The sequence below is a fragment of the Gorilla gorilla genome, chromosome 16 (assembly GCF_029281585.2).
Source record: "Gorilla gorilla gorilla isolate KB3781 chromosome 16, NHGRI_mGorGor1-v2.1_pri, whole genome shotgun sequence".
Classification (NCBI taxonomy): Eukaryota; Metazoa; Chordata; class Mammalia; order Primates; family Hominidae; genus Gorilla; species Gorilla gorilla.
The window spans coordinates 51351208-51365648 of NC_073240.2; the positions used below are offsets into that span (position 1 = coordinate 51351208).

Consider the following 14441-nt stretch of genomic DNA (forward strand, 5'->3'; position numbering starts at 1 on the left):
CCAGGTCCCAGTGATTCTCCTGCCTTGGCTTACTGAGTAGCTGGGATTACAGGCATGTGTCACTGCTCCTGGTAGGGTAATTTTTTTTTAAAGTTCCACAGGGGACTATGATGCACATCAAAGAGAGACAACCACAGGTTTGTGCTTTAACTAACAATTAAATAATAACTTGTAATTCTCTGCATACAAAGATGATGTTAATATCATGAGACAATATATTTACAGTTCCTGTTCCTGCTTGATCAAATAGCCTTTTCTCAATTCTTCTGCAAGGCTAACTTGAAGGTCTATGCATTCTCCAAGTAAAGGCAAATACGTTAGTTTCCCAGGATCATTCCCTGACCTGGGTTTGAGTTAAGGGACCTGCTTACATGTTCTATAGCACTCTATTCTGTTTTTTCCTCTCTCTTGGCATTTATCAGTCCTGTAACTCCCTGCTAATCTTGTCAATATTCAACATGAGGCTAAACTCCATGAGGGCAGAGACATAGCTGTCTGGTTCAATATTCTACTTTCAACACCGAGCACAATTCCTGGCATTCTGCAGACACATAATATATTAAATTAATGAACTTTGTATAAAGAAAGAAAGAAAACACAGATTCATTTATAACCAACAATATGTATTTGCAAAAGAGCTGCTGAAGCTGGCACAATTAGAGACCATTACATTAAACATTTGTACCTCTGGCCTTATGAGGTATTGTAGTAACCAAGTTTCGTAACAATTTATATACTATACTGATTAAAAAATTTTTTACCTGGAAGTTTAAGCTTTCTACAGCAAGAATTACAGTGATGTTTTGCTCTGAAGTTTTTAATTGCATCTTCTCCTAGATTTGCTGGGCCAAAAACCATATCACAGGATCTGTAGAATTGGTAATTTTAAAAAAAACAACAAAAAAAAGGGGGCAGTTTATACAGGTACAAATATAAAATGTGAAATTATGCCTTAATGAAATAGTTAAAACTTATTACCTCTTTTCTTCTGCTTTTATCACAGATGGGTCAGTCAAATTTTCACCAACACCTTTATATGTGTATATAAAAAAGACAAATAATTTATATTATATAATTGACATAAATACTGACATCTGCATAAAAATCATCTTAAGAGATGTTATAGTATCATCAATCATTACAATGTTAAACTATTCAAAGGAGTGTAGTTCTTCTCTCTTGATATTTCATAACTTGATTTATGACTCTGGCATTCTACCAGGGAGAGGCATATCTCCTTGTAATGTGAACAAGAGTTAAACGTCAGAGTTGGTAGGTAGGCATTAAGTTCCTTATCCTACAGCACCAAGGATGCAAATACCTCCTTACTTGTAAAAGGTCTGGTCAATCTGCCCTTGTTTCATCTTAGTTAGCAAAGAACAATTTGGTACATGAAGGAATAATCCATAGGACTTTAAAAGTGTTTGGGATTGGCCAGGCGCAGTGGCTCACGCCTGTAATCCCAGCACTTTGGGCGGCCAAGGCGGATGGATCACCTGAGGTCAGGAGTTCGAGACCAGCCTGACCAACATGGTGAAACTTCATCCCTGAAAAAAAAAAAAAAAAAAAAAAAAGGTAGCCGGGCATGGTGGGGGGCGCCTGTAGTCCCAGCTACTTTCGGGAGGCTGAGACGGGAGAATCGCTTGAACCTGGGAGGCGGAGGTTGCAGTGAGCCAAAATTGTACTACTGCACTCTAGCCTGGGCAACAGAGTGAAATTCGTCTCAAAAAACAAAAAACAAGTGTTTGAGATTTAAGGGAAAAAAACCACACACATTAACACATATCACATTTTCTTGCAAAACATTCATGTAACACAGAGTAAGATTGTGAAAATCTTTCTTCACCTCCAGCCCTCTCCAGAAGTATTATGATTAAATCCTTCCAGTCTCTTATATATTCATGTGTGTATATATAAACACATACACACACACAAACACCTACTGATATTTTGAATAATCACAAATATTTAACCCATTAGAGCAAAATCTAATAAAATGGTTCAATTTCACAAAAGGAAAAACCAGAATTAAAACACGATACTATTTTCCATCCAACAGAATGGCAAACATTAAGAATATTCCATACTGGAAAGACTGTAGAGAAGCAGGAACTTCCGTAGAAGGCTGAGTATGATTTCTGATAAGCTTTTGGGAAAGTACTCTGGCAGTTGTTATTAAAATTAAAATTGTACTAATCTCTTTTCTAAGCCAATTTAGGAACTTACTTCAAGGAAATAAAAGTAGCAGTGCATGAGAATGGTTTGCTGCAAGCACTGTTTGTAGAAGCAAAAAACTAAAAGTAGAGTGAATGTCTATCAACACAGATGTAAATCATGCTATAGCTGCTACACTATAGACTATCACGCAGCTTACTAAAGAAATAACTCTAGAAAATGCCTATGATATATCGTTAGGCAGGAAAAAAAAGTGGAAAAAAAAAATCTCATGATCCCAGTTGGGGTAAAACCAACACAACAAAACAAAATAATAAAAAAGAGGGAAAAAAGTCTCCGTTTGTGTATATGTCTTCACAGAAGTAGATAAATAAAAAAGATGGGAACACTTTGTTCTTTATATATTGCTACATTGTTTAACTTGTAATCATCTAAGATATTCCTATGTAAAAATTGTTCAATAAACATTATGTTGAGATGGAATCTACTCGGTGAAGAGACCGTGAACATTGTTCAAATCACAAGGGATTTAGAATATACATAAACTTTGTTGATAAAGCAGCAGGGTTTGAGAAGGTTCACTCCAATTCTGAAAGAAGTTCTACTGTGGGTAAAATGTTATCAAATGGCACTGCGTGCTACAGAAAAGTCTTTCATGAAAGGAAGAATCAATCAATGTGGCAAACTTCACTGTGGCCAGAGAGTGGCTCATGCCCGTAATCCTAGCACTGTGGGAGGACTGCTTGAGGCCAGGAGTTCAAGACTAGCCTGACCTACCTAGTTAGACACCCATCTCTACAAAAATTTTTAAAAATTAGCTGCATGCAGTGACGTGAGCCTGTAGTCCCAGCTATGCAGGAGGCTGAGGCAGGAGGATGGCTTGAGCCCAAGGAGTTTGAGGTTGTAGTGAGTTGTGATTGAGCTACTGCACTCCAGCCTGGGCAACAGAAAGAGACCCTGCCTCTATTTTTTAAAAAAGAAAGAAAAAGAAATTGCTGCAGTCATCGCAAACTTCAGCAACTATCAGTTAGCAGTCATCAACATGGAGGCCAGATCCTTCACCAGGAAAAAGACTACAACTTGATGAAGGCTTAGATGATTCTTACTATTTTTTAACAATAAGGTATTTTTAAATTAAGGTATGTACACTGTTCTTCATACACAATGCTATCACACACTTTAGACTACAGTATAGTGTAAATTTAACTTTTATATGTACTGCAAATCCAAAAAATTCATGTGATATGCTTTATTGCAATATTTGCTTCGTTGCAGTGGTCTGGAACTGAGCCTGCAGTATCTCTAATGTATGTCTGTAATTTTTAAACTTAACTGGATTGGCCTAACTCATAATGGACATCAGAGAGTTTTTCACAACATACACCACCATAATCATTTTTATAAAGGTATGAACTACTGAAAAAAGTATAGTTGTTTTTACATAGATTTTCATTCTTGAGCTGAATCAATACCTGTTTTCTTTTCAACAAATCTTTTATATTTATACCTGTACACTAAAGAGTCACTGAGTAATAAACATTCTAAACAATTGTTCTCATGTGATTTAAAATCTGGTCTGTGTTTACATTTGAAATTAAGTCTGCTCTTCAGGGAGAAAAATTATGGAAGCCATAATGAAGAGAAGAGCTGGCAACTTGCTCAATTTAACTTCCTTTGACTCACTGTGAAGCTCAACAGACATTACTCCAAGCAAACCTGCCCTCTTGCAGTCACCATTTCTTTTTTTTCTTTCATATATATGAAAGTCTTTATTCTTTTATATGTATGAAACACAGTCTATCTGCTAAGATGGCTATGAGCAATTTTTCCCTCTATAGATGCATGTCGTTCTACCCATCAACTGCTGAATCTACTTCGCCTCCCCTTGAATGTGGGCTACCCTTGTAAGTTGCCTTGATCAGTAAAATGTGGCAGAAGGCATCTCAATCCTGGGCCTAGCCTTAAGAGGTTCTGCCTTCTCTCTAGAAGAAGCCAGCTGCTATGTAAGAAGTCTAAATACCTGAAACTACCATGCTGTGAGCAAGCCCAAGCTAGCTAGCCATGTAGACAGAGAACACTGAAGAATTGAGGAATTTAGTTGACAGTGAACAGAGACCTCAGACATTTGACTCCAGTCAAGCTGTTCAATGTCTCCAGCCATTCCAGTCTTTTGAGGTGACAGCAGAGAGAGACATTCCCACTATGTCCCATCCAAATTTCTGAATGAAAGAACTATAAGGAAATAAAATGGCAGTTGTTTTAAATCCACTAAATTTTTAGGTAGTTTAGTTCACAATAACAGGTTAACATAAACACCAGGAATAATAGAGGTATTTGTTATTTTTAAAGAAACGGTCTTTATACTTTTGAAATACTAGACTGCATATCTTAGAATAGGGAATTTTTACATGTTTTTGCTTATCAAAACATCTGTATTATCTTAACAATAATTTAGATAGCCAGGCCGGGTGTGGTGGCTCACTCCTGTAATCCCAGCACTTTGGGAGGCTGAGGCGGGCAGATCACAAGGTCAGAAGCTCAAGACCAGCCTGGCCGACATGGTGAAACCTTGTGTACTAAAAATACAAAAATTAGCTGGGCGTGGTGGCAGGTGCCTGTAATCCCAACTACTCGGGAGGCTGAGGCAAAAGAATTGCTTGAATCCGGGAGGCGGAAGTTGCAGTGAGCTGAGATTGCACCACTACACTCCAGCCTGGGTGACTGAGCAAGACTCCCTCTGGGGGTGGAGGAGGGGGCGGGGGAATAAAAAAAGATAGCCAGACTCTATTACTCAAAGCCCTGATGGCTATATGCTATGACTGTGATTAACTTGCTTTTTTATAGCTTCTATTGGCCTAAGATTTTATTTATCTATAAATTAGCAGATTCTGTATAACATATGAATAGGTGAGAACCTACTGCAGAATTTCACCTTAGCAATATTTTAATAAATTTACCTTGCAAATCAAGTACCAGTAACTCCCCTCTTGTATATTCGTAAGTCCAGTGGCTAAAGGCTAGCATGATCTCTTCCAGAGTATTAGTTGGAATAATCTCATCTCCGTTATTATTGTTGTATTTTCTAAATTCTCCAGTCATACATTCTTCCACAGCAAACCACTGTCCTGCTGAATGGCAATACAGCAGGAAAACTTCAAGGAACCTTATAAAAAATAGTTATAAATATTACTAGCAGTTTTGTTAATAAAATTCTAATTGATCTACAAAATGGATAATTAAATATTCAACATCAAAAATGAAGGTCAAAAGGGACTGCTATCCATATAATAAAAGATCCCAGAAAAAAATTAAAGATTTACCTTGGAGAATATGGTATGGATTTGGGTTTCATTTGATTAAAGGCAAATGTAAGCTTTTGTGCTGCTCTCTGTTGTTGAATTTCCTATAAAAGGAAGGGTGGGGAGAACCCTTGTTTAATATTTAAACTAAGATTATATTTGGCTTATTGATATTTCAGAAGTTAAAATATAAAGCTTAAATTATGTTCCACTATTAAACATTCACTGACACTTACTCTCAGACAGAGATGCAGAACTGTATCTTCTTTATAAATACTTGACCATGTATTAACCACCTCTGGAAGAAAAGATTTGATAATATAAAGATGCCCTGATTTCAGGATATCATGTTCTGACCAGGTACACTGTACTTTGACAGCTCTTCGTAAACCTCCTCCCATCTCCTCTTTGCTTAAAAACTCTATTTTGGCACAGAGGCCTAGTTGTGACCAAGAAGACATGCTGTTATTTAGTATGTTGGGTGAGCTCTCTTCCAAACGATACACTGTGACAGGCTCCCCTGCAACACAAATGGAAACAGTTTAAGATTAAATTGTGACTTTTTAAAAACGACAAAGTAAGATAAAAATTAGCAGGCATCTTTGATTAAGGAACAGAAGATAAAATGGACCAAGATGTAGTTTTATACAAAGAAATTTAATAGCAATAGGTAAGAAATCAAGGATACTTTCATAATATCTTTGAATTCATGTGTAATGTTAGGCATTTTTGAAATTCTGAGAGAAAACCTTTAAAAAAGCAACTAAAATTCTACACACTTGAATTAAACTTAGAAGTCAGAGCTGTTTCATGGACACTGTGATGTCAATTTATATACATTACTAGATAGTGGATCAAGAACTTTTTAGAATTAGAATATATTGTTGCTTCTGAATATGCCAGTAATGGAGAAACTCAATACTTCTGATGCTTCCTTTCTTCTACTCAAACATACCTCACCCTTGTGGTAGTCAGATTAATCAAGAATTTATTTGAAATTGATACTTCTTAATGTAATCCCACCCACATTCTATATTATAGCTAAAAATCATTAAAGGGTTAATTTTCACTTATTTATTTCTTTAATTTTTGGATTTACCTCTTGGAGGCACAGGTGTAAATGGAATGCTCTGTGATAACCTCATCAAGTTATTTCTTTCCACAGCTGCATAAAAATGAGAGAGAAATAATGAAATCTGTAAAGGTTCAAAATACTATTAAATTTTGTTTTTAATATTACTGACCTGAATAATAGTAATTTGTATCCATAGCTGGCTTAAATGGAGAAGTGAGACCTAGAATGGCAAATAAACAAACGAGACCATTTAAAAAGTACTAGTACAGCAAAAATTTTAACCCGGATAATCTCATAAAATCATTTTGAATTCCCATGGTGTAACTGTTCCTCACAAAAACAGAAAAATTAGGGATAAAATATGTCCACTGTGCTATATTACCCTATTTCATTATGCCAGATTAGTGAAAGCTGTGCATTTAGACACCTACAAGTGAAGAGCACATTATGCTGCACACTATCCTAACTCCTGCCATAAACTCACTCCTCCCATACCTCCCACTCAGAAAGAAAAATCTCTCTTTGATTCTGATGCTTGGGGGTTGGGGACTGTAGCCATGTAAATATTTTAGCAGGTCTACCATGAGAAGATGAACTTCTGGAATGTGAAACATACCCATCAAAAGCCCTTCCCCCATCTTTGTGTGTGTGTGTGTGGAATTGACCTTTAAATGTTGCAGGAAGACAAAGACAAGTCAAATCTGCTATGTGCTAAGTTTCTAGAACACAAATAAAAAGAAACCTACTGTCTTGCAGGAAAAGGAAGTTAGCCAACAGTTTTAATACTGTATGATATAAAAATATACTTTAAAAATGTGTATATACACATACATGTGTGCACATACTGTATGACTATATAGAAGGAGTACCTAATGCCTTCTGGTTGAGAAGACGTCAAAGCTATCTCAGAGTAAGAGAAGGGGGAAGATTGACCTATAGTGCTTTTTGGACATACATCCACCCAGATGTCACTCCAAAATATTCTAATTCTGTAGGTATGTGTCATCATAGAAATGATTCTCTACAAATGATTTGAATATGCAGCTAAGACTACAGATTAATGGGCAAGAGTACAGGGATAACTGCAGGAGGTGAAGCTACAGAAACAGGGAATATCAAATTGTTAAGAGGAGGCCAGGCACAGTGGCTCACACCTATCATCATTAACACTTTGGGAGGCTGAGGTGGAAAGACTGCTTTGGGGCCAGGAGTTCAAGACCAGCCTGGATAACATGGCAAGGCCCCATTATCAACAAAAAAGATTTTTAAAATTAGCTGGGCAAGGTGGCACCCACCTGTAGTCCTAGCCACTCAGAAGGCAGAGGTGGGAGGAATGCTTGAGCCTAGGAGGTTGAGGCTGCAGTGAGCAAAGTCTGTGCCACTGCACTCCAACCTGGTGACAGAGAGATCCTGTCTTTGGCAGGGGAGGGGGCGGGGGGCGTGGAATTAAGAGCCTAAAGTGTGTGTGGGGGGGTATTTAAAAGCCTAATATGTCATGTTAAGGAAGAACACTGGATTTTATTAAACGACAATGGGGAAAAAATGTAAAGTGGAGGAGTGACCTTTAGAAAAATCAGGCCGGGTGCGGTGGCTCTCGCCTGTAATCTCAGCACTTTGGGAGGTGGAGGTGGGCAGGTCATGAGGTCAGGAGTTAGAGACCAGCCTGGCCAACATGGTGAAATCTCGTCTCTACAGAAACACAGAAATTAGCCGGATGTGGTGGTGCATGCCCGTAATCCCAGCTACTCGGGAGGCTGAGGCAGGAGAACTGCTTGAACCTGGGAGGTGGAGGTTGCAGTGAGCCAAGATCACACCACTACACTCCCTACTCCAGCCTGGACGACAGAGCAAGACTCCTTCTCACCCGGGGGCAGAGAAGGGTGGCAGAATAGAACATTGATGAGAAGTAAAACTACAGGCAGGGACCCCAAACTGGTACAACCACTTTGAAAACCTATTTGGTAGTAATTACCAAATGTGAACACATGCTAACTCTGACTCAGCAATTCCACTCCTAGGCATATGCCAATAATAAATAAATACATATGTTTATCAAACAACATGAACAAGAATGCTTGTAGCAGCAAGTCATAATAGCCATACAGTGGAAGCTACTGAAATGACCACCAAATAGCAGAATGGATAAGTAAATTCAATATATTTACATAAGGAAATTTTATATAGTAGTGAGAATGCACAAATTACCACTATCCACAGCAATATTGATGAATTTTATAACAATATGTTAAGAAGAAGCAAGACACAAAACAGTATATACTGTACAATTTCATTTATATAGCCAATATGCACATACATGCAAACACTCACACACGCACATACACCCCAAAATAGGTGAAACTATTGTTTTAGGGGCAGGGACTGTAAGAAGTAGAAACAAAGGAATGGAGATATAGGCAAAATTGTTTTTAGGTGCTGATTACATGGCTATACTTACTTTGTAAGAATTCACTGAATTCTGCACTATTCTGTATGCACTATACACTTCGATAAAAGGTTGACAAAGTAATGGTCTAAGCTGAAAGCAGCAGTGGGATGTATAGTGGAGGATGGATTTTAGAGACATGTAGGAAGTAAATGCAATAGGACTTTGTGAGTACAAAGTCAAGGTGGTCAAGAATAACTCAGCTGACTAAAAGTTTCATTTGTTAAAACAGATGGACTATTAGAAATGGAGCAGGCTGTATAGCAGAGACCAAGTAGCAGGGAGGAAGTGTGACAGTAAAGATATCATCATTCACAGGGTGGTTCGTGTGTTTGTGAAACATCTATAGTAAGGAGAAAGTATATGAGGGAAGAACTCTTCAATACCTTGGCTTTTTCTAGCTTGAAGTCTAAAATATCTTACCTAGAATAATGTGGTGTTTGCTGTAACAGATCATGTAAGATTCTCATTTTTTTCACGTTCAATCTACCACACAGACTCACCATTTAATGTTCCTTCTTCAGATGGCCTAAAGAAACACCAAAAAATATAGTATAAGCTGTGCTATGATTTAAGTTTTGGCTATCATTTAATTGTTTGATTTTATACAATTATATAAAAAATATTATTAAGGAAATTCTGAAATTGATTCCCTTTGAATATTTGCCATTTCCCTTAAGCCAATCCCAATCCATATATAGATATATATATCTATATATATATCCATATGTATCTACTTATTAATAACTTGTATCTCCAATTTATGCATAAATATTATTAGCAGTTTGGTGCCAAATTGAAGGCTCTATACTAATAAACTATTTCATAACTTCTGTATTCGTGGAGATTCATTCCAGTACTGTAACAATACATTGAGATGACTGCAGGATGCTAGAAATATTTCAATAGAATTGATGGACAAAGAACTGAGAGAAAAGTAAGTAGATGTCATTTTGCCTCTTAGTTTCTAATGTTGAAAAATATTTCTCCCAATGTTAACTGTATTTATTTATAACAACATACACTGGCACCAAATGCAGGTTCTTTTACTTCCAAGGATTCCAGTGTCAACTAGACACACAGGTAGAGTGGAAAAGAGAACAGAATGAGAATAAAGGAAAACGGGTTAGAGGCTTAGCACTTTCATTACACAGCTATGTAGCCTTGCTCAGGAATGAAAGGACCAGATCCAGAAAGGACCTTGGGAGTAGATAACCTGTCTCTTTCCAGCTCCTACATTCTATCTGACCCTGTTGTTTCCTGTTGATTTTCACCTTAATAGAAACATTTTCTTACAAAAAGTATTTTGAACCTAACATCATTCCTTTGCCTGCTGCTAATCAATCACTCTTTTCTCAGCACTCAAAGGGCTGCCAATCAGCTCCACCTTTATGGGTAATTCTCAGGGTCAGCATTCTGCAAGACAATGTTCTGTTGTTAGACACCGGAATTAACACCAACTTGAAGTGCCTATTTTGTACTTACATCCCATGGCTTTGGTTATAAAAGAAAATATTCCTTGAAGAGGTCTGACTATAGGTGGGCCTTCCAAATGCCATTCCAGGGTCAGGAAACTCAATTTGAGCAGCTGCTTATCCTGTGGCCCAGGTTTATTTTCTTCTCTATATATTCAGATTTATTTATTTTCTTTTTAAAAAAAAAATTATTTGTTTTGAGACTAGGTCTCGCTGTTGCCCAGACTGGAGTGAAGTGGTGCAATCATGGCTCACTACTCCTGCGCTCAAACAATCCTTCTGCCTCAAGCCTCCTGAGTAGCTAGGACCACAAGCGCACACCACTATACCCAGCTAATTTAGAGATGGGGTCTCACTATGTTTCTCAGGCTGGTCCCCAACACCTGGGCTCAAGCGATCCACCCACCTTGGCCTCCCAAAGTGCTGGGATCACAGGTGTGAAGCACCATGCCTGGCCCAGATTTATTTCTGATTCACAGAAGAGGAAAAACACTGCAGAATAACAATTTCCCCCAAATTGGCTTCTCTGCTCAAGTAATCCATATGAGAGAATAACTCTACCATGCTTCCAGTATCAGGTGGGTGTCAAAACAAGACTTTTTTTTTTTTTTTTTTTGCATATCCTTTGGAATTCTACAATACTAATTCCTAGGATGGAAACACAGAGATTATCTTAGATTTGTCTTTACCCTTACGTCTAATATGTACTAAAAAGTTTTACTTTCTGGGGACAATAACCTGTCAGATTGCCTATAGTTTCCACTTCTGGTTTTGGATTACCACATCAGCTTTCTAGTGGATCTTCCTGTATGCAGGCTTTCTAATGTATACTGTGTATTACTGCTCTAATCATCAAAGTGCTTACCAAAAGCAGATGCAAGGTTTGACTAGAATGATGGATAGAGAAATCAAGCAAGTACAAAACTAAAGTCTCAAACTAGGTCTCTCAACAAATTTATTCAGGAATAAGTTAGAAACAGGACTAAATAATAAAATCAGAATTGTGTCACTATTAGGAAGACCTTAATAGAGTTGTAATTATAGTACAACTATATGAAAATCATAAATTTTAACTTTTATATTAACTCATAATAAACTTGTTCCCCTAATCTCATCTATGTGAAGAGAGGAGATGCTAGAATAAATAATCATCACTCATAAAGAAATATTAAAGAGATGATGTAAAGAGCAGGAAAAAAGACAACATTCAATAACTATGATACTTTGCAAGCTAATGGTAAGAAAAAGCTTACTTACATTTCTCTGTTTGACGGTCTATCTTGTAACCAATCCTTCAGTAAAAAAAAAACACACACACACAAAAACCTTAAAAGACAAAAATCTCTAGATGAAGCATAACGGTTTAACTTTTTTTCTTATATTTTAAGAATGAAAGGCTAAAAAACTAACATACAGTTCTTGTTTCATAAAACAATAATTTATTGTAACTGTATTTACTGTAAATGTAACTACCATAAGACTATTCAACAAGGTGGAATAAAAAATTCTGTTATTTCCCACAACATAGTCTTTCTATTCTTTATGAATTTTTATATTGTTTGAAGACAATTCTATTCTCTTAAAATATATATTTGTGGCCGGGTACGGTGGCTCACACCTATAATCCCAGCACTTTGGGAGGCCGAGGTGGGTGGATCACCTGAGGTCAGGAGTTCGAGACCAGCCTGGCCAATCTGGTGAAACCTCGTCTCTACTAAAAATACAAAAATTAGCTGGGCGTGGTGGCGGGTGCCTACAATCCCAGCTACTTGGGAGGCTGAGGCAGGAGAATCACTTGAATCTGGGAGGTGGAGATTGCCGTGAGCCAAGATCGTGCCATTGCACTCCAGCCTAGGCGACAGAGCGAGACTCCATCTCGGAAAAAAAAAAAAAAAAAATATATATATATATATATATATATGTATATATGCATATAAACATCAAAATACAAACAGAAAAATTAAAATCATGTAAGCTGTGAATGCTCATGACATTTAGGCATATTTCACTGCAGCCTTTGTTGTGTATATGTGCATATGGTTTTTATTCTGCAGTTTTATAATGTTCCTAGGTGTGGGTTTACTTTTACTTCCCCAGTTTGAGACTCATTCTGCCCGAATTTGAATCTTCACATATTTTATCATTTTGTAAAATTCTAAACCATTTCTAATCTCTTCAAATTTTGTCTACTCTCTCAAGGCCAGTTAGATATGTCTTCCATGTCTCTTTACCTTTAATATATTTTCCATCTGACTATGTAGTTTATCTTTTTTTTTTACTTTAATCATCTTGTGGACAATTTATTATTATTACTTTAATCCATTTAATTATAGTTCTGTGTTGCATTCTGATCCAGTTTAGTAATTTTCCCTTCAGATGTGCCTAATCTGTTAATTAACTCCCACTGAGTGGGGTTTTTTTGAGATGGAGTTTCACTCTAAAGCCCAGGCTGGAGTGCAGTGGCGCAATCTCGGCTCACTGCAACCTCCACCTCCCTGGTTCAGGAGACTCTCCTGCCTCAGCCTCCCGAGTAGCTGAATTACAGGCATGTGCCACCACACCCAGATAAGTTTTGATTTTTAGTAGAGACAGGGTTTTGTCATGTTGGCCAGGCTGCTTGAACTCCTGATCTCAAGTGATCCACCCGCTTCGGCCTCCCAAAGTGCTGGGATTACAGGCATGAGCCACTGCACACAGCCCCCACCGAGTTTTTTTTTATTTCTAGTTTTTCAAATTTGCCAGTCTTTTTGAATGGTGTCTCCTTCTTTTCTCATGTTTTATATTTAAAACTTTTTTATGTCCATAATCACTTTAAACATACTTATTTTGTCATCTATAACCAATAATTCCACTATCTTAAGTTATCAGAAATCAAATACCGTTTATGTAAGTTGACTCCCATGAGTTCTAAATTGCCATTGTGAGGTCATCTTCGGTTAGGCTTTAATTTGTTGCAAAGTTGTGCAGCTCAGGGTCAGGAAGAGTCCCTCCAGAAAGGAGGATTTGTTACTGTGAATCTCTTTGTTAACTAACCTCTTTCCCCACTGAAATAACTTTTTTCAATAACATGATTTTAACAACATAATCTCTCTATGCCAGAACAGATATATTTTGACTGTAAGTCAATATTTTCTTGAGCAAAATTATGAGCACTGACTTATATATAATACTTGATTATAAAGGAGTAATTTTTCTGCCTTTTCCTGAGCTTTTTGTCTTGTCAGTGTGTGCTTTTAAAGGGAATTTGCAAAATCAATCATTACCGCAGTTAGCTGGAAATGAGTTCACATAATTAGCTTCAATTCAAACAAAAAGAGATTCCTGCCTTTATTCTGCATAAATTTTTCTTTAAAATTTATTCACTGTAAGAAACTTTTCTGTAACTGCTACTATGCTAAAGTCAGTTTTCTTAAGAAAAATTTTTTTGAATTTTTGATACAGTCCCAAATATCACCACTTTGTAGATCTTATCTTAAAAAGTTTAATGTATTTAATAATATATATCTGTTTAGTTGAAATCTACAAACCGGTATTAAAGCTGCTTTGGAATCTACTTCATGAGTGTCTTCGGTAGATGGCCTTCTACTGATTTTTTCTGCTAAAAGAAAATTTAAAAATATAAAAAAGCTACACAACTGAAGTTTTATGAATACCAACTAACCAAACACAAAGTATTCTAGGCACAGTATAACCTTCATAAGATAACTCAACCTTTCCTCAACACACTGAACACAAGAGTTACATGAGGCCCATAAATTATTCAATTTATTTTGAGTAAACTATTCAATTTATTGTGAAAACGCAACAATAAATGAGAGTATGAAGTAAAAAAATATTTCTCCCCCTCCTGTTCCCAATCACCCTGACTGGGGACAGTAAAGGTAAATCATTTCTTGCATATTCTTCCTTGGATATTTGTATGTGTATACACATACCCCCGCCAATATTTAACATAAATGGTAGAGAAACATATA

At 36.9% G+C, this 14441-nt stretch overlaps 1 protein-coding gene across 8 annotated transcripts in view; it reads right to left on the minus strand.

Annotated features, from left to right (window-relative positions):
* Nucleotides 1-14441, minus strand: part of TRPM7 (transient receptor potential cation channel subfamily M member 7) — a 121135-nt gene that overhangs the window by 5589 nt on the left and 101105 nt on the right. For 4 of the 8 annotated variants that reach the window (XM_031002335.3, XM_031002334.3, XM_063698546.1 and 1 more), the window contains 10 exons: nt 13995-14065; nt 11725-11759; nt 9496-9521; nt 6719-6769; nt 6574-6639; nt 5711-5994; nt 5496-5578; nt 5133-5338; nt 979-1030; nt 762-868 (listed from right to left, as the gene is read on the minus strand). In XM_031002335.3, coding sequence (XP_030858195.1) covers nt 762-868; nt 979-1030; nt 5133-5338; nt 5496-5578; nt 5711-5994; nt 6574-6639; nt 6719-6769; nt 9496-9521; nt 11725-11759; nt 13995-14065 — 981 coding nt within the window. The remainder of the gene's footprint in view (nt 1-761; nt 869-978; nt 1031-5132; nt 5339-5495; nt 5579-5710; nt 5995-6573; nt 6640-6718; nt 6770-9495; nt 9522-11724; nt 11760-13994; nt 14066-14441) is intronic. The other 4 variants (XM_031002336.3, XM_063698545.1, XM_063698544.1 and 1 more) reach the window with 1 other exon arrangement.